The 21634-nt window shown below is 37.3% G+C and overlaps 1 protein-coding gene across 1 annotated transcript in view; it reads left to right on the top strand.

Annotated features, from left to right (window-relative positions):
• EYA1 (EYA transcriptional coactivator and phosphatase 1) overlaps positions 1-21634 on the top strand; it is a 161141-nt gene that overhangs the window by 40763 nt on the left and 98744 nt on the right. Inside the window, exons 7-9 of the mRNA XM_046642243.1 lie at positions 2610-2732; positions 19124-19206; positions 19619-19805. Of these exons, the coding sequence (XP_046498199.1) occupies positions 2610-2732; positions 19124-19206; positions 19619-19805 (393 nt within the window). The remainder of the gene's footprint in view (positions 1-2609; positions 2733-19123; positions 19207-19618; positions 19806-21634) is intronic.

The following is a 21634-nucleotide window of genomic DNA, read 5'->3' as shown; positions in this document are numbered from 1 at the left end:
TAGTAATTAGAGGGTAAATTATTCCTTTTCATTCTGTCTTTACCCCAAACCAAATTGACCATATATAAATTTCTTATAAAACATATAGAAATTAAAATCTAAATTATATATGACTTCACTCTTTATAGTTTTATTCCAAAACTATCAGAACTGAATGTTATCTAGTTAGATATTTTTAAATCAGACTTTAGAAACAGCCTTAAAATGGACTTTCTAAAATTATCTTTCATTTTTATAACTTATTCAAGGGTTCTCAAAATAAATATTAGCTATAAATCAAATTTGTATGTAATTTAGTTTTAAACTACTCTTTTGCTAAAAGAGGAGAAAGGATCTGTGATTCGAATTGCATAGCTTCAATTCTCTAATGTGATTAAGGCAGTCCCCAATTTATATTCTCAAAATTTATTTGTAAGCTGGTTATTTGAAGTGTAAATGTATTTTCCAGTGCAGACAATAGTAAAGTACTGTAGATCTGCCAATGCTACCATGGGAAGGTGCCATTCATCGTTAGTGAATGTCCCTGCTGTCTGAAGTGGCTGTTTCCAGAGGGTGAGAGGAGCAGAGGTTCTGAGAATAGAATCAGAAGGAGTAGAGTGAGGATGGGGATTTTAATGTGATAGATGGAGATTGAGGAGGTGGTGAGAGTAAGGCTCAGTGTAAAGGACTTTGATCCCAGGATCTTCCATACTTATAAATCTCCTGGGAATAATTCTGAGTCCTTAGCGTTTTCCTGACAAGGAGATGTCCCCAGTGCTTCTGACCAGGCATTCTATTTTTCTTGGGCTAGTGCACTGAAAAATACGGCAGCCTTCTCTCCATTGCTTGCCCATGAAGGCAGACCACATAGTTTCAGATTTTTAACTGCTGATAGTCAAGGTCCTGATGGTGTTAGAAGACTTTCTCCAAGGACTTGTGCCCCCTGACTTTTTACTTAGACCCTGTAAGAAAAGATAGGCAAATCTTTTCATAGTAAGAATAGATCAGTGGGGAAGGAGATCTCCTACTGTTCTTTCTTCAGTGGATCTGCTTGGTGTTGACCAATGAGATGAGTTTGCCAGCTTGTGAGTAGAAACCATGGAGATAGGTGTGGTTATGGACATTTCGCTACCTCTTCCTGCCTTCCTCACCTGTTCTTATCGCAAGGATTCCCATCTTGAACCTCCAGGCTAAAAACAGAGGTGATACAGGTGAAGACTGGAAGCAGATCATTATAGCCTCAAATGCTCTAGAGAAGGGAGAAAATCCCTACTGGAAAAATCACCAAGAGGGAGTTTCTAGAACCATCAAGCCACCTGTCTTGGGCAGATGTTTTTCCAGGGACCATTTATATGTGTGGGTTATTCATTGGCTTGATTGCCTGTAGAGAGAAAGTCATATTTTTTAAAATGTTAAGGTTCTGTTAAGACTTAATGTTAAGGTCATGGTGAGGTTATTTCGAGATACTCCAGGAATTAGAGTAGGCTTTCTCGGCCAAGAGTCAGATTCTTCCACTGCCTTCGGAAAGTTACCTAACTTTATTCTGCTCATGAAACTCCCCTAAAATGGAAATAAACAGTGAGACTACTCTGTAGTCTAGATCCCAAAGATACCGTTTATCTTAAGTGCAAAGTAAAATTATTCAAAAATGTGAATTCCCTTGGCAGAAGTTTTCTTCCCCTCCTTCTGTGGGAATTAGGGACAGTTGTTAACTTTCATGGCTGTCTTTAATTATGATCCAGGGCTGAGCCTGTGCAGCAACACTGCCAAACCTGAGTCCCAGAGTTGAGTTGTCAGCCTGGCGCTTTGGAAAGTATTTAGGGCCAGGAATACATTATTTTTATATTACAACGTGATAAAAAGAAAGTGTAATTCGGACTACTTTTCAAACAATTATATTTGAATAAATACTTGAAACTACCAGGGACAAAAGGGAACTTCTGGTCAACTTCACTTGCGTATAAATCACTATGGTTGTACAGGATTCACTTCTTTAATATTCTGCTTCCTTTGTGCTTGCTTTCTGGTGGGATCTGGATATTTGGGAGAAACTTTTCCCCTGTGTTGCTTAGTTCTGTGCCCAGTATTGCTTCCTCTGACTTCAAAATAAGTTATGTACTAAAGTCAGCTTTGTGGTAGAAAGAATAAGAAAAAAAAAAAAGAAGAAAAGAATTCTGTGAGGCTGGAGACCCCAATCATAATTTTTGGAAAAAAGTGTTCTAATTATGACACTAATCAACATAGCAACTTTTGGAATAGCTTAGCTAAAGTTTAATTCTGACCATTTCTTAACTATAAAGGAGATGATCTTAAACTCTTGTAAAGCAACAAAAGTAAGTATAGAAATGATATCACTGGAATTAAATTTTATAGAAAATGGAATTCAAAAAAACAGCAACAAAGCACAACGTGAATAGGCCTTCAAATCTGTAATAAGCCTATTTTTTTAAAAAATAGAAGTTACAGTTTGGGGTATTTCACTCTAAGCATGTGTTCCCTTGATTACTGAAATAATCCTGGGAAGCGTTTGTGACTGAACAGCTGTGGGAGTGTTTTTGTATATTTACCAGCTTTTGCAAATGAACAAATAGATAAGCTATCACTAACTGATTTAGGTGCATTGTGGGCAGGCATCAAGACTGAAGGTGGATTGTCACAGTCTCAGTCGCCTGGACAGACAGGATTTCTCAGCTATGGCACAAGCTTTGGTACCCCTCAACCTGGACAAGCACCATACAGCTACCAGATGCAAGGTCTGTGTGCATGCTGACATTGCTCTTTTCGTTAACCCTGTGCGTTCTAAAGTAGAATTTGATGTTCTGTGGAAGCAGTGGATAATGGTGGAAAGTGGACTGGGCATAGAGGCTAGACATCTGCTTCTAGTTCCATTTTCTTCACTTCATTGCTCTCTGGGCGGAAAGTTTCAGATTGATAACATCAAGGGGTTAGACTGAAAGATCTCCCAAGTTCTTTTCAAAAAACGCTAAAATTCTTGTGAAGTTGAAGTTTTCTGCCTTTGCTTCTACCAATTAAAAAAGAATGAAAAGAAAGTCAATGATGTAAGAGGTTGTGGTGCGATATATGCTAAAAAGTCTGGCACTTGGTATGGCCAACCAACCCTTCTAAAAGGGCTGTGTTCTTCATTTTCATTATCACAGCTCTAGAATTAGAGTGTGTGATGTGTGTTGACTAAATGACCTACCAAATTGGGCAGCCACTCAATGCATCGTCAAGATGCTGCTTTCAATTACCGGTCCCTGGGTTCTGATTTTGAAACTATAGTCAAAACATAAGTGCAGGTCAAATGGAACAACAGCTGAAAGTTTAGGTTATCAAAGCAGTTTTCAGGAATACATAGGTACCACTGTAATTAACAGATTATCATGGAAATGTGTCTATAAAATACTTGAAAATAGTTCTCATATAATTTAAACATTCTCCTAATATCTTGTTTTACTGCAGATCAGTTTAACAAATCATATTCAGCCTCTTAATAGTGCCAAGCCGTAGTTGAATTAAATCACTGTGGCTACTTTTTGATTGAAGAGATTCTTTTGGCAGTTTTTATCTTCTTTGCCCCTTTTATCTTATTCTTCATTATGTTAAAAATATTTCTTTGCGGCAGATAAATGAGAAAATACAGAGACATAAAAATAATTATAATCAAATATTCTATACATTTATTATTATCACTTTGATATAGATTCTTCTAGATATACAGCATGGGACCATATCATATAATATACTATTGCAACTGCTATCTTCGCTAACAAATATGTTGTAAATATCTTTTCACATCAATAAATTCTGTTCCACAGCAGCATCCTTTTAGTGATTGCATGATTTAATAGATATATCTTATTTAAGTAACCTGCGTATTACTGGACATCTAGAACAATGTTATAAATATATGCTTCCTTAATTATTTCCTTTGGGTAAATTTAAGTGTGGAATTGTTAGATAAACTGTTTTAGAGTCTTTTAAGGATTTGTTATATATTTACACAAGGAAGGGCTGTGTATTAGAGTGAACACATTAAATATTTTACTTTAAAAAATTGTTTTGTTAGGTACAATATTTTATTGTTGTTTTCATACATATTTTTTAAAAATTGAGAAGATAAACATTTTTTCTTTTCTTCCATGGTGGTGTTCATCTTTGTCTCATTATTTCCTATCATAAGATTCTTAAACATTTGTAATGTTTTTTAGGTATATTTCCACTCATTGTTTTTAAAGGTTTTTTTTTCCTGTAAGGAAGCTAAAATTTTATTGGATGTATTAATCTTTTTTAGATTTGGTTTTGCCTTTGACATAACAAAGCCCTGTCTTATAAGGATGTTACTTATGTGCTTGATTCCAAAACAAGCACCCTGGAGAAGAACTACGTTTCTACATGTGCTGAATATCAGCTGAGTAAAAAGATAAAAAGAATAAAAAGTGATGAAGAGACTTCAGTAATGAATTTAATACTCCTAGGCTCTAGTAATAAAACGGATGATAAAGCAAACAAGGTCTCTTTGCTCGTAGAGGTTGCATTCTTGTCAAGGAGAGAGACAGTAGACAAGCAAACAAATAAATGATACAGTTGTGAGCGGAGTCCTCCGGGAGCTCTGAGGGAAGTAGGGCGCCATGATAGGTCCCATTCTGCACTGGGCATCCGGGTCTCCTTGAGGAGACGCAGGTGCTAAAGGTCACAGGGAAACAGATGAGCACCTTCTCCAAGAGGAGAGCTACCTAATGTGTGGTTCCTGGGCGTCTTGGTTACCAGTCCCTACTGAGCCAAGTACGGAAATTGCAGATGAAGCGTTTAGAAACTTTCATAATAGGTCAATAGTAAATTTTATGTTGGTTAAATCAAACAATAATTGTAAGAAATGGCACTCTCTCTGTCTTTTCTTTTCTCATTTTATTCTTTTAGGAATACATTACTATTGTATTTTGCTAAATTGTCAGTCCGGGAAGGATTAGTGGAAAAAGCTGGTCCTACACCTCAGACAGTTCGAGAAATATTGCACTTGAGAGTTATTTTTATCTTACTCTCCTCTCAGATCAAAAGCTTATGTGGCAGAAACAGTTCTTGAGAGGACTCGCCAGCAATCAGAGTAGAGCGTCATGTTAGAGTGGAGAAAAGAATGGAAATGCAGAAGGGGGAAACAGAGTTACCTTGGAGGAGAAAAAAACTCTATATTTTAAAAAAGAAGTAAGGGCATGTGTAACACCAAATATAGCATTGCTTTTCTAGCCATAGATTTCAACTGGGCCTATTGGAGATTGCATTAAAGCTTTTTTGTGTTTTTGTGGGTCCCCTGGTGAATGGTCTTTCCCACAAGATTTTAGAACCCATTTTCCATGACCGAGGTATTATTTCATATGGGTATTTCTACCCGTGTGAAGTGAATGGCACTTCACTCAATTTTAGATTGTTGAATATAATGTGACTTCCATATGTGAAGCCAGATAATAATATGCTATTAACTTGAAACTTGCTAATATGATGATGGATAATGATATATAATATGCTATAGATTCCTTATGGCTAGATTAGGATAAATTCTGATTACTATATATTTATAAAATATTAAAGGCATTATGAAAAATGCTTCACCATTATTTTATGATTTTGTATACTCAATTGTGGGAGTCTATTGACCTGTGGGTGTCTTTTCAATATGTCTTTTTTAATATAAAAATTTCTACAGTATCTAAAATTATTTTCAAAATACTCCAGATTCTGTTATCCTTAATGAATAACAGTGATTTTTGCTTGTATCAGTCTCATCTTATAGCTATTAAAAGTTCTTAGAGTCCTGGATGAGATTATATATATTTTAGTGATTTGGAAGTATTTTACCTATCTTTTTCTAAAAGATCATTTCACCTTTAAAATATAAGGTATGATCATTAGTTCTTTAGTGATTTAGCTACTAGAGTTTCATAATATTAGGATTTCATAATACTAGAAGAAATATTCTAGTAACCCAGATGACTCCAACAGTTGAAATGTGCTATGTATGCTCTCTGTGTTATGCTGAATAATTTAAAGAAAATTTATGGCCAGCCTGGTGGTATAGTGGTTAAGTTCACACACTTCACTTCAGCGGCCTAGGGTTCATGGGTTCAGATCCCGGACACGGACCTACACACCGCTCATCAAGCCATGCTGTAGAGGCATTCCATAAACAAAATAGAGGAAGATTGGCACAGATGTTAGCTCAGGGACAATCTTCCTCAAGTAAAAAGAGGAAGATTGGCAACAGGTGTTGACTCAGGGCCAATCTTCCTCACCAAAAAAAAAAAGAAGAAAGAAGAAAATTTATGGTGATTACCTCTTTGGTTCTATGAGATGTAGAAGGACTGGACTAGAGGTACAGTGGCATCTTGCACTCTGGGTAATGGTTCTAGAGTCAAACTGCCTGTTGAACAGCCCTGCCGTTGCTGTCTGTGAGCCTTTTCAGCATGGGGCTTGACTCTTCACATCTCCATTTCCTGATCTCTAATGTGAGCATAATATTATCTACTGCCACAGTTGTGTTGTGAAATTTAATTGAGATTATCCATGTAAATCACTCTGACCAACATCTGGCACATAGTAAAGACCAAAATGGTTGCTTTCATTTTTATTGCTCTCCTCGTGCTAGTGATGTGGTTACTATTTCTTTATAATTATTATTATGGCCCAACTTTCTGAAATAATGCCAAATTAGGAAGCATTATCTAAATACTCCTCCCTCCCACTTCCCAGGAGAAAAAAAAGTGAACCATATATTAAAAATTTAATATACACATAATATTATCTACATATTACCAGTAAAGAGAACTCTAAGAACCCAATAAACAAATAAGCATAGCAAAATAAGAGCCGGATCTAACTAATGTCCTGGCAAAAAAGGAAAATCACTGTCAATAAAGGTCAGGCTATTTGTACATGATACAAAAATTAATGGGAGAAACAAGAGGAAACAGCCAAGAACGTGATGAAGACAATCAGAAGAAAGAAAAAGCTGCATTGGCAACAGTGTGATGACTGTTGGGGAGTGGGAGCAGTGGGATTCACAGAAAGACCCCACAGTCATGTCTCTACTCTGAGTGAGAAGAACCTGTGGAAAAAGAGGAGGGAACAGCCATTTAAATGCCAAATTATTTAGTTCAGAAATCAAGATTAGGGAAGAAGATAGGCATGTGACGAGCTATGCTATATAGAGATAGAAAATTCTAGTGCTCGTGCAACAAAATAAAATAACAGCTCTTCATATGTGCCAAGGACTATTCTAATTATTTTACGTATATTATCTCATTTAATCCTTACAACAACCCTAACAATGACTTTAAAAGCTAAGAAGCTGAAAATGTTGGCGAATGCATCAAAATGGAGAATGATTTAGAACTACCAGACCCTGCCTTGTTGTAATATCCTTGAATTATATCACCTATAGGGGTCACTCTTATAGAAGACTAGCAAAAAAAATATGTAGCTGCCTGAAGTGTATGTTTCCTGAAGGGCAGATCTGCTCTTTAAATAACTGAGACGCTGCATTACACAGCTAGCTTTGTAAGTAGTCACAAATACGAGCACATCAAACTCTGGAAAACATTTTTTTACAGAACTCACTTCTGAACACTGTCTGTACTTTTAACACTTTCAAGGCACTTAAGGAACAGACTTATTTGGTAATTTGTGGGCATTTTGTCACTGCCTGGCCTTGTGAACCAGGCCAGCTTTGGTGCCCTCGTTCGGTTCAGGTGATCCTTCTCGACTTCTGGTTGCGCCATTCCATGCTTCTGCCATGGCAGGCTTCCATGAATCCAGCACATGCCGTTTTAAGCCAAACCAGGACTGGATTTTTGTTTTACATGCACGAATGCTGAAAGCCCATGAAGTAAAACCTCAGGGATTGGGAAATTTGATTGCTTTAGCCTTTACTGCAAAATTGCTAGAAAATTCTGTCTCTGCTTTAATTATCTCTCTGTACATCCAGGAAAGATTAGAAACTTAAGTTTAACTGAGAAAGACAAAATGTTTGTTCACCCTGAGGAAGGGAAATCCTTGCTATTAGTTTTTGACACTTCCTGCTTTCAGGGTTAGCCTCAGTGTTTCTGGAAGAAGTTTTGGAGGATTTTTCTTCACACGCCATTGGCAAACCTTATGCAGATGAGCTAGCTGAATGGATGAGTGTGGATGGACAAAAGGTGCCTGGAGACCCCGGGGTCAATTGTATAGATAATGTCAACAGTGCTCTCAGTGCTGCTCGCCAGTCAAAGGACACTGACAGCTCGAGTGAATTGGAAGTGTTGTGTGTGAGTTTGTGCATGTGTGTGTGTGTGCACACATCCATGCATGTACTAAGAGTAAGAAAACCACGTCAGAGAAACTGCTTCAGCCTTTGATTTACTGACCAGTTTCACAGAGTATCTGCCCAGTTTGCCATAAGCAAGCTTTATTCTCCTTATATATAAAAGAGGCGTCTGACTTAAAATCAAACTTTTAGTTATATTTTTTTAAAATACAAGTTCCGGACCTGTTGCTGGCATCGCTATTCATTGACCCCCACATCCCATGCGATATAGACTTATAGTTCCATCTACCACAGAAAACAAGAAACTGTGTTTGTACTTTTGAGACTGAGTCATATACAGAAAATGAAATTTTGTTTAGCAATATGTTTGAGGGAAGGAGATGCAAAAGATTTTCAAACACAAAAACTATTAAAATTAAATCGAGCCGTTTAACTGGTTAAGCTTCAGCTTTGAGGAAAACCCAGCTTTCCGTAATAACTCAGTCCCAGTGATTCTAAAGAGTTGCAGGTAGTGACCCTCTTTACCCATGTTTCACCTCCACTATCTAGTATTTTCTCTAAAATATACAAGTGTTTGTTAGAAGTGGAGAGGTCTGTCTATGCCACATGGAAGTTAGAAATTAAGACTTGTAAGGACTGTGATTCCCTTCCTTTGGAGAAATGAGTTTGGGATTTGAGCATATTAAAAATCTTGGTTGGTTTATTATCGTAGTGTATTCAAAGTAGTCTTGTTTTCATGCTGGTCCTTGGAGCTGGTGGGAGGCATCACGAAATCACGGTGGTGGGATAGAATGCCTTTCGGAGTGTTTTATTGCCCCAGAATAGCCGCGATGGTGAGGGACATTCCTGTCATTCTGCACCAAGAAGGTGTCAGGATTTGGCATGATAGATAGGAGGGGCTCCTCAGATGCACACGTACGAAACCCAGAGGGCTCTGAAACTCCGCTGTGTTTATTTTCCTTTAGGCTTTATTGCTCTCGCTTAGAGAAGAAAATAACACAAATTCGAACTCCCTCTTTGTGTATAATGTTGTTTGTTCTGTTATAGAGATTGAGGTTCAAACTAGTGAGGAGAGACAGTAAGGGCAGAAGTTTTTTGAAGGGTCCATGGCAGAGTGCACAACTCCGCAGCCCATACACCTCACTTATCTGGGGCTCATTGTGAAGTGGGAGTGGTCTAAAATAACCCAATAAGGGAAATCACTCTTACTTCCTTTGTTCCGCCTGTCTATACCTTTTCAAATATATAGGAGAAGTGTTTCAGTTTATTAGTCGTTTAGAACCTCAAAATTGCTTAGCAAAATGTGCTGTTGAAATTTTTCATTATCTATAGAGATGGCATTTTTCAAAAGGAAAAATACCAAACTCCAAAGTATGTGGTTTTAAGAAAATATATGTTAAACTTTTTTATAATCTGCTATAATACAAGCATTTGAGATTTGCACTTTTTTGGCATAAAATGACATGACAGAGTTGCAAGTGGAGAACAGCTGTTGCAGCTTGCACTGATGTTCAAAATTTCTCCTTAATGGCTTTGCCACTCTACTCATATTTATGTTTTTTTGTGGCTTTTTTTGCATTCTAGAATTTTTTTCTTTCACTGAAGTTGATTTTTTTAAAAGTTATATCTTGTTTCAGTCCTTTTGGCATCTTGTGTATTTCACGTGACAAATGTGGAAAATTGCATGGAAATCTTTTGAAATCCACTTATAGTAATAATTAATCAGTAATCAATATCAATATTATTATCTATATGAGTTATGTTTTAGTTAAAATATATCAAAATGGATCGGGAAAGATAAGTGTAAAGGTTTTGAATTTAAGTTAAAAATTCTCTCCGGAATATAAAAACTGTTGCTGGGATAAAAAGGAAAACTTGGTCATTTAAAATCCTTCTTATAAAGAAGGGGGAAAACTTTGGTTTTAAATAGCCCATCTGGCCTTCAGAGGCTTTTCCCCAGGGAGCTGCGCTGACTTCTGCCACATAGATCGCGCCCGATGATAGACATAGCCCATGGCAAAGAGGCCAGGGAAGCAAAGCCAATGGACTTCTGTGAAAATACACGAGGGACAAATAGTATCCTGCTCGCCAAGTCAGTGCTACAAAATGCTCTAAAACATGGGAAGTACAGACAGGCCCCAGCAGGTTCCAGCATTCTTACGTTGGCTGGGATTCTGGTTTTTAACGGGAGTCCTTGTTCTCTGTGAAGTAGACCTTTGACCTACACGTTACCTTTTTTCTTTTTTTTTTTTAAGTTTTTTGAAATTATAGCTAGGCAGAGTCGTCCAGGTTAAATCACACACAAAACTTTGATTTAATCATTTAAATCATGTTGTAAATCAGCATTGACTGGTTTCCTCTTAACTGTGAAAAGCTAGTAGAGATTTATTAATTAAAGCTTTGAGGGGTTGGTTTATTTTTAAACTACCATTGCTTAGCACCTATAGAACTGGCTGGCCCACACAGAGCCTTCTAGCAGGACTGTTTCTTGTTTGTTACGGTTGACAAGACCACCACCCTTTCTCTGTAGGAACCCCTGGCAGTGACAAGAAGGCAGCAAAATCTTTGTGATACTCTATCCCTAGGCGACATTATGTAATTTACTTTTAAAACTATTTACCAGCCTAAAAAGAGTTACAATGAAGAAGTCCTTTAGAAATGAGAAAGTTTGATTTCATGTTTATTTATTAAATTTCTCAGGTGCCCTTGTCTCTACTACCCTTTGTGTGTTTGTATAACCAGAAATTAATACCGTTTTTCATAATATATACTTCACTTTCAACGTTACTGAATCAGAACATCTAAAAGGTGGATTTGGCGTGATAGAATGGAAAACAGAGACTTGGAAGTGGAGAAAGTGGTCATTCCCTGACTGAGAGTCCTTGGACAAGGCAGTCACTGTTCTTTCTGCTTGTTGGAAAATGGCAAAGATCCCTGCCTCAACTACCTCACATACTGATGTTGGAAATAACCTGAGAAAACGCGTGTGGAAAGACCAAATGTAAATGGACTGTAAAAATGTAGGATGTTATTGCATTCTGAATTTGAAATTTTTCATATGCAGGCAAGACTCAATTTCATTACTATGCCCAGGATACACCAATATCTGAGCTAACAGACTTGGTAGTCTTTTAGGAGGCTTGCATCTGTACGATAAGGTCAATGTTCTGTTAGGATGCCCATGTGGAATATGGATGTGACATCCTTGTACCGTCTCAGGAGCCCAGTGGTACTCATATCAAAGATCAGTGCGATTTTAGAGGCTGTTCAAAATCCATGATGCTTAATCAACTTAAAATTTTATTTGATTTAAAACTGTGCTGGATTTCCTTTCTGAAGATTCAGAAATATTTTAAATCCTTCCCCAAAGTGCTTATGAGTCCTGTATTTAATTTTCTTCATATAATTTCTATCTGAAGTTGTGATTATAATCTAGTTTTTAAAGATAAGCCTTTATCCACCATCTAGTTTAAAAGAAGCCAGCAAAACGTGTGTCCTCTAGATAAAATCTGAGAAATAAACTCAATTATTATTTGGTTGGTTTCTCTTCCCCACTCTCTTTCATTGCTGAATAAATAAGGAAGTCGAGGGCTGTTTTTTCTCCGGATGTCTGTTGACCTTCACATTGCCCTGCCAAACTGGCTACCACCACCACAAAGAAAACCAAAGTTATGGAAAGACTTCTATGCCTGCGTCTGATTCTTTATGACAGTTGTATTCTCACTGGACCCTTTTGTCAGTCCCCCTGGGTTGAAATTCTCACCCACCAGTTCTGTCTCCCTTAAGCCTAAATGAAACCCTTCAAAGGCGTGAGTCAGACACGGTTTAGCCTCCTCAATATGAGACAGGTGGATAAATTTAACATGTGAATTTAAGGAACTTGAATCAGGATAAAAACAAGACAAATGAGGGCTTGTTTAGTATTGTTCTGACGAAGAGGTAAATTTTTGCTATCAATTACTAGTGAGCTGGAGTTCCCAGAAGGGAAAATCAGTACAGAGAAAGAATAGTCAGGGAAAGCTTACTGGAAGGATAAGACTTTAAAAGCCAGATCTTGAAGGATGAGAAATGGGGAGTGAGAGAAAAGCATTTAATAAGAGGAGTGAGAATGAGTAAGATGAGTTGCCAGGATAGCAGGGACCCCATCCTGAATTAATGTAGTGGGCTGTGGATGGGTAAGCCTTAGGAAATAGCCTGATCAACATAGTCCTCTCCTTGGCATCTCCATTCCTAGCTCTCTACCTCTAACCCCAGCCACCCATCTCCAGGCCCAGTTACATAAATATACATATCCTTGCATTTATAATAGCTTCCGGCCACAACCTCTAGTCCTTAAGGAGATTCAAAATCATAACATTTCCTGTATCCCAATATGCTAATATTGTTCTGTTTGACATTCAGAGTCTTGGGTTTTTTAATTAAACAATGCCATTTCTTTTCCTGAATTGTGATTCTTTTCTTAAACAAATAATCGAGGGACTTCTGTCAGCTATTTTTAGTCTGCCCCTGACTTCCCTATAAACCTTTCACTCTCCGATCTTCTCCTTGGATGGTTTATCCTCACCTCATGCCAGGAATGCACTGCTTGCCTTTTTCTGTGCAGTGTTGTGATTTTCTTCCCAATCTAACCAGGTGTTCTCGTTTCATTCACTGAGCAGCTCCATGTCGAAACTTGCGTCTAAGTAGGTAACGCAAGCTAATGTTCCTTGGTGCCGTCTTCAGTTTGGGTTATATTTTTACACTTTTTTCAATGGATAGACTCATGACACCTGCTTCTTCTGGTCCACAACACCCTCTAGAGTAGTACTTATGCCTGTAAAGATGCTGTTGACTGAACTAACTTGAAAATTTTTTTCCTTAATATTTTGTATATAATCTACCCACTCAGAATATAAAAATCCTCAACTTTAAAAAGAGAGCAATGGGATGAAAAATAATTTTGTCTCTTAGAGATGTTCTGAAAGGAAAGATTTTTCCGGTGTTCTGATCTGGAAATTATTGTCTCTCCTCCCTGCCAAAAAAGAAGGATAGCTATGATTTTTCACAATAGTAAACTATTTAAATAGGTAAGATTTTCCTTTTAACTGAAGGGTAAGAAGGTAGCCCCCGCCCCCGCCGCCGTCCTGCTTGGAGGCTAACTTAATTCCAAACTCTGCCAAGAATAATATTGGTCATTATTGGAGCTTAACCTATCTCTGCCAAACTCCTGGATTGAGAAATAATCGATTCTGATTGGCAATTCTTTCAACTTTGGGGAATTTCGTGTTATAATGTTACATGAAACATAAAACATTTTGTCATAGAGTATTTCTCTCTTTTCTTTATCTAGAGGTGACTTTTCACGTAAAGTCATTTGTGTCTAGGAAGGAAAATACTTCTATATTATTGTGATAAAGGAATTCTGAATACTAACCCTAATTCTATGACCTCAAGTTATAAGTGAAGACTTGTAAATCAACAGAAACTCTCAATGGATTGATCCAATGGAAGGAGGAGGTCTGTTTTTCCTGATCGTGTCTTGACTGATAGCATCTGTATTCAAACCTGGCACATGGCACCCTCCTACACAATGTGCCTCTCCTGCTGGGCCTGCATAGAGTAGGAAGGAGGTGAGGCAGCTACACACCAAAGCTTTCTTGGGAGCACTGTTGTTGTTATTTTGCCTTGCTTTGTAGTGTTCTAAACGTTAGTGAAATTCGTCTGGTAGTATTGGCCCAAATCTGCATCAAACCAGCTATCGAAGTGGGACCCTTTACGCCCTAGGAGCTTTAGCCCAGCTTAAGAGAGAAAATGCCCCAAACAGTCTCTGAGAAGCTTCTCTTCTGTAAATGCCTGATGAGTGTGATGACTTTCCTAGTCGAAAAACAAAGCTTATACTGGTTACATGTTTTTGAAGCAGTTGCTAAGACACCTGCTGAGTTGGTACTAAAACATAGCGGTACTGGAAATCAGGCGCTGTAGGTGGTTGGTAAACCTGTGGATTTTGGGGTCACATTCTCCCTCTTCTGCCTCAACAATGTGGTGATTCTCGTGTCTGAGGAGGGGCCCAGATATGTGCCTTTTAACAAGCACCTCCTGGTGATTCTATGGCAATTAGTTAGCCATATGTTGGTAAAAAAATATATTAAAAGAAAAAAACTCTGGTTACTTTGAGAGGCAATATACTGTGGAGATTAAGAGCCTTGTGTCTCAAGCCAGATGGCCTGGCGTTGAATCCGGGTCTGCCCCACTTGCTTATCACCTTGGGCTGTTTCTTCACCTGTAAAATGGGATATAATCGTATCTACCTCATGAGGTGGTTGTGAACGCCCAGTGAGCTATAACATGTAAAATAGTTTAATTATAACATGTAAAATAGTTTATTTGGGCCTGGCTCAGAGGTACCACTCAGTATGTTTTGAAGCACTCTTATTTGTCCTTGTCACTTCTATTTTGCTTCTAACATGTTTTTCTTAACCCAATAGAATAATCCCCGGAAAACTTTAGTGAATTCCAGAACTTCCCACAAAGCAACACAGAAAAGACTAAGAGGACGTGAGGGAGCATGGTGTAGACGCTGAAACCAGACAGAGCTACATTTGAATTTCGCTTCCCCCGACGGAAGCAATATTATCTTAACCTGACCCTGTTTCCTTAGCTGCAAAATGGGAATATTAATACTCCCCGGCGTATTGACTTGTTATGGGGTATAGAGAAAGCATGTAAAACATGAACATACTCCTGACATAGTAAGCGCTCAACGGATGCTATCTATTTTTAATGTTGGTATATTTTGTGTTCTGGGGATGTTTGTGTGGGTTGACTGCAAATATCCAATTATTTATATAAGCTCTAAGGTTTCTTTTTAGCCTGTTTGATAGGAAAAGGACTAATTAGTTTAAGTAGAATTAGTATTTGTTAATTTGTATTAACTGATTATTAATTAATACTAATTAGCTTAATGTACTGGTTAGTAAGTCATGGGTATATATTATATATATATGGATATATATATATCACCAAGATAGATCGATAGGTAGATAGAGAGATAGACAGATAGATTCAGTGACCCAGGCTTAGGAGGAAAGAGGAGTAGAAGAGAATTCAGGGAAGGTTTTTCTGAGGAAAAGGGTTGCTAGTTCATGCTGAATTGTGAAGTTGATTAGAAGTTAGCTAGGATACAACAGGAGGAAGTAAGAGATGCGAAGAGTAGCCTTAAGCGAGCTGCGTGTTGCTTCACTGGTGTTAGGCTGGAATGTGTATCTGGGTGGGCTGGGGTTGGGGTTACTGGTAGGGGACCAAAGAAATCCAACAGATAGACTGGAGCCAGACCAAGGCCTAATAAATAAGGCCTGGAAAGGAGTTTGAATTTTGTCCTGAGAGCAATGGGGAGCCACTATCAGTTACTTTTTTAATGAGCAGGGGAGTGAGAAGATCAGATATGCACCTTAGAGAAAGTACTTTACTGCCTTCCTGGAGCATGAACTGGAGGGGGCCAGAGGATGGGCAGGAAGCCAGTGAAGGAGGCTGTTGCAGAAATCCAGCGCTGGTGGCCTGGACTCCAAGTTAGCAGCTCTTTTTGCCTAAGTCCTACATGAAGGCAGGTGGGGCAGCCCTGTAGATCTGATTGTGGTTGTGAAAAATTAATATTGCCTGAGCCTGATTCTCTGGTATGTACACCTCTCCCCGAAGTAAGTCAGATCCTTTTGGAAGTTGGACTAAGTCCCCTAGGTCCACGGAGTGCCGTTAAACTCCTCAGCATACTAAATGGAATGGAATCTCAGCCTGCAGTCAGCCAGTAAATGAGTATAACATGTTGAATTCCAGCTAATGTACAGTCCTCGAAGTAGTGTTAAGTCTGGAAATTCACTTGGGTCCCATTTGGAGTACTGAACTATGATTTACTTGGTCATACCCCAGTGGCCTATATGTGCCAATATAGCTTCCATGGTTTTTTCTACTTTGTTCCGGGGAATAACTTATGGAATTAAAACATCCATTTTTTTAAATATATTTTCTATATCTTAATTCATTTTCTTGGTGGATAGGGATTATTGAGGTCAGTATTTAGTGTTCAAAAATGTGTAGTATAAATGAAAGTAGCAAGTCATAACCTAAAAATGTGTAGTTTAAATGAAAGTAACAAGTCATAACCCAAAGTTATTTTTCCTATCAAATGTATATAATAGTGAAAGTTCAAAAAAGTATTGATATTCACACTTGGATCCAAAAGAAATTTAAACTTTATTTTACAAGGAGTTTTTAAATGCTCATTAAAAGTTTGATTTATATATGGTATCGATTAATTGTTCACTGATATACAAATACATAAAGAGTGAGTCATGTGTCCACGAGGTACAATGTATAAAAATAAAACAAAACTGATGTCAACCTGATAAGTCCTGTGAGGTCCTCATGTAATTATCACCGTGAGCCTAGTATTTAATACCTGTTCAATAAGTATGTGATTGCCAAATGCAAATGATCATTAATTTGGGAAGCTTGTCTATCGAGGCCCCATATTCGTGGTGGAGTGAGTATTAATGTGAGACCTCTCTGTGTATCTGTGACACGTGTTCTGGGAACTTTGAATAATTGATATTCCCGAAATGTACAAATGAGGAAACCTCAAATATGATTCTGTGATAACTAAATTTGAAACTATCTTAGGAAATATTTTCCTTTAATAAAAATAACAAATCCTTGGATCAGGTTTTCAGAGTTCAGAGATGCTTGATAAGTAAGTAGGAAAAGAATTTTAGATATGCAAAGTGATTAAGTCATATTTATTTAGTTTGAGAAAGCAAAAAAAGGGAAAAGATACATAACACCATGAAGAATTTTAGAAATATTTACTGGAATAAACAATAACAGTTCTTAATATTTATGTTTTACCATAGATTTTTCATTTTGCTTTCCAAAACATCACCTCATTTGATCTGTTTAAGAACGCTATGAAGTAGTTTTTGCAGATAGGGAAAGTGTATCATAGAGTAGTTAGATGATTTGTCCAAAGTCCAAACAGCTTATAAGTAATGAACTGGAAACTCTAATCTGTGTTTTCTGACTCTTCAACCAGTACTTAAATATTCAGTAGCAAGTAAATAACTGGCATACATTACGTTATACATGCAGGCTTCTGTGAATAGCTAGTCCACATTGAAGACTTCCGCCTTGAACTGCCAACGCCTTTACTGCCTGTACCATTCATTTGCTGTAAAATTTTACTTTTAAAAAAATGTGGGACTTTTTTCTGTTTACAGAAGCGACACAGGTTCTGAGCAGAAAATTTAAAAATGTACGTTGGCTTCATGAATACTATGTGACCATAGATCGCACAGAAACATGCAGAAAAGAGCATATTTCTGACACTTGTGCTCTTCAGAGATGTTGTATGCTTTTAATAATAGTTCAAATGAGGGCTGGCCCCATGGCTGAGTGGTTAAGTTCGTGCACTCCACTTCAGCAGCCCAGGGTTTCGCCAGTTTGGATTCTGGGTGCAGACTAAGCACCGCTCATCAAGCCATGCTGAGGCAGTGTCCCCGCACAGCACAGCCAGAAGGACCTACAACTAGAATATACGACTATGTACTCGGGGGCATAGGGGAGAAGAAGAAAAAGAAGGAAAAAAAAAAAAGAAGATTGGCAACAGATGTTTGCTCAGGGCCAATCTAAAAAAAAAAATTACTTTACTAAAAAAAGAAAATTTCAAAGGAGATCACCAAAAACATTTTCATCGTTTAGTTTTCAACAAAATAGTTTGAAAATTTTTCCCATGTTGGTAAACATGATTATAAAGCTCTTTGAACAGTATTCCGTTTTCTGAATAACATCTGTTAAGGACTTGAGGATGCTTTCTGTTTTATTAGAAACAACAATGATGAACATCTTTGCTAAGGATCTCTTTGTGTAAATCCATACATTTTTTGTTAGCGTAAATGCCTGGCAATAAAATTGCTGGGTTAAATGATGTACAAAATTTTTCAATCTCTGACCAAATAGCCCAACAGAAAGGTTGTGCCTATTTAAATTCCCACTTTGCAGTGTATGAATGCCATTTTTTACACATTTGCCAATCCCTGATCTTGTCTTTTCAAAAATCTTTGCCAATATGGTCATCAAAAATAGTATATTGTTGTTTGGCATAGTTTAACAATAAGATAGTAAATAAACTGAAGGAGGGAACTAAGATTTGCTTTTTTGTTTGTATCCTGTATGGTTGCCTACTCTTTACTGTTGAACACGTACAGACATTTAACAAATAGAACGTTACCCAGACAGCACATGTAATACACAAAACACTGACCATGTTCTTCTTTGATTTTTGTTTTATCAAATTCTTCAAGTGCTGCCGTTCATTCTTCTGTGACATGAAATAATCGCCGTTTTCAGTGGTCCATTATAATGACAAGTACAAGTCAGAAAGTGTTTTAAGTTCTTGGAACTAGCGTTGTGGTTTTTGAGCTAGCAAGAGCTTTAAAGATCTTCTAATTTGATCCATCATTTTACGGCGAGCATGTATCATGTAAAGATATGATAAATCCTGGTGTGTTTTACAAATTGAAGTGGAAAGCTCAGTGTCTAATGTTTTTGCACAAATGTATAATTGTGTCCACAGTTTATAGAAGTTACTCGTGTCCTCAGAAATTTAAACCTCTTTACTTTTTAATCCTTTGTAATATAGTGAAACTAAAATTGTCGACTGTTTTAAGAAAACAGAATTTTAGCCATGGCAATGGATTCTGGTTTTGAAGGTAAACCAAATGCATTTGCAATGAAACCAGCTCTGCTTTATCTAAATAATAATTTCCTATAGGCACATTATTCTACATAGCGTAGTCAACCATATTTCTTTTCATTTTGTTTTAGGTAGCAGTTTTACAACATCATCAGGATTATATACAGGAAATAATTCACTCACAAATTCCTCTGGATTTAACAGTTCACAGCAGGTAATTTTAAAAGCCAATTTAACTTCTGAAATTTTTTTTAAATGCAACAGATGATTTTCTTATATAAAGAAAGATTTGTTTATATTACACCCTAAGCAAGAGCCTTCTTAAGCCTTTTCATCGTTTTTCTTTCCCCGTTTTAAAAATCTCTTTAGCGGTCTTATATGGTGAGTTGTTTGGTTTTCAGATTGGTTTAATTTTACTTAGTAATGCATCGTGGAATGGAAGAATTAGGAAGGGTGTATCTAATGTTACATAAAATTTGTTTGCAAGTCTGAGCACTTCCAAGTGTGCTCCTTTGTGAATTCAGAGAAGACACAGAAACACAAGCATGTGTACAGTTATACTCTGAAATGTAAGAAATATGCAGGAGTGTTCTGACCGCTTGTTCTCGTGTGGTTTGATTTGGTAGGACTACCCGTCTTATCCGAGTTTTGGCCAGGGTCAGTACGCACAGTATTACAACAGCTCCCCGTATCCGGCACATTACATGACGAGCAGCAACACCAGCCCCACGACGCCGTCCACAAATGCCACTTACCAGCTTCAAGAACCACCATCTGGCATCACCAGCCAAGCAGTTACAGATCCCGCAGCAGGTAATTTTACTAATAAAAGTAAAATGTGCATTTTATTAGTCCTGCAGGCTATATTTCTGGTGGTTTAAATAAATATTTCTATCGTCGTATATTCATGCAGTGGTTGCATACTTTTGGCAAGTTTTGGCAAGGCCTAAATATGAGTCAAGTAGTGTGTTTGTGACATTAACTTTATTTTTATCTGCTTAAAAATTTTAGTACAAAGTATGTAACTTCAAAAGCACTCAAAATAGAGATTTTATTTAGTTGTAAACATATTCAATTTTCAAGATGTGTATATATATAGCTTTTTAGATTCATAGTTATAAATATTTAGCTATAATTCTTAACTATAATTGTAAATAATCTGCTTATGTATTGAATAGAAAATAAATGACATTACCTTTAATTCAAGGTTTATCATCATTAAATATTTAATGTTTTTAAAAAAATCAAATAGTATCAAAGGGTTGAGCATGGAAAAGGGGGATTCCTCTGTCTACCCTTTCTCATCATGGCCTTCTGTGAATTTCATAACAATCTATCTGCACGTGGGAATTTTTCATACTCCTGCACAACCCTTGATGGGCCCTTTCAAATGAAAGTCTCTCTACCTCTGGAAGTTTTCCTGCTATGTTTTTGATGTTTCTTCCCCTACGTTAGTTCTTTCTGAAACTCTTAATATGGTATGTGTAATTTCCTGAATTGGTCTCTACCTCCATTTCTTATATTTTTCTCTTGTACTTCTCACATCCTTGTCTTAATTTTTTTTTTTTCCTGCTGAGGAAGATTTGGCCTGAGCTAACATCTGTACCAGTCTTCCTCTACTTTGTATGTGGGTCACTGCCACAGCATGGCCACTGATGAGTGGCGTAGGTCCGCACCTGGGAACTGAACCTGGGCTGCTGAAGTGGAATGCGCGGAACCTAATGCTAGGCCACAGGGCTGACCCTTGACTTAACTTTTTAAAATGTAATCTCTCCTTTCTTGGATTATGAGGTGAGCTCTTATCCTCAAAGAGTCAGAGAGTTTTCTTCCTTTCCCTTTTATTCCTAGAGCCAAAACCCACTCTACAAGTCAGGCTTAAATGGTGTTAACGTTGGAAGACTCATTTCTATGACCTTGTGTTGGTAGAGTGTTAATTCTGGGTGGTTGTCCTAAATCATGAAGAAAACGTTTCATGTAATGGATGCTAGTTCAAATTTTGACTACAGGTTTATCTTTTGAATATTAACAGATGACCCTCCCCAAAACTCCTTTCAGTTTTTAATGTTCTATCTTTGTCTTAAATGCATACAAATGCTGTTTTATTCTAGAGTAGGAAGTTACACCCTTCCTAAACTTGTATTCCAACCAACTGCAAATACAGTTCTGCTGTACATCTCAACTCTGTAAACATCTTTATCTTTGATCATCATACTCCGTTTACCTTTATTTTAAAAAAAAAGCTTGATATAATATTCTTCACTCTCTTCACCCATGTAAATACAGTAGTCATAGAACCTAGTATACTTGTCTCTTTTGCCTTTTAATTAGATTTCGCATCCATATAATCACACTCAAAATAAGCCTTGTTGTAGAAGATATTGAATTTACTGTAGAAGTTATTGGTAAGTTTTCCTCTCAACTTCCGTAAGCTTCATACGGGCATCAGAAGGAAAGGTAATGGCTCTCCCAACTTTAGGAAGATCTCCTTTTTCACAATAGCCATCTGGATCATGCAAGCTTCTTGAGGACTAAAAGGAGTTTTGAAATGAGGATAGCTGTATGAATGAGAAGTAGAAAGACTCGTTAAGGTCTGTGGAATAACAGAATGAGAAAAGGAGATGGCAGAATAATTTTACTTAATT

The sequence above is a fragment of the Equus quagga genome, chromosome 16, assembly GCF_021613505.1.
Source record: "Equus quagga isolate Etosha38 chromosome 16, UCLA_HA_Equagga_1.0, whole genome shotgun sequence".
NCBI lineage: Eukaryota > Metazoa > Chordata > Mammalia > Perissodactyla > Equidae > Equus > Equus quagga.
The sequence above is the reverse complement of the archived record's forward strand: the minus strand, read 5'-3'. Positions and strand labels throughout refer to the sequence as shown.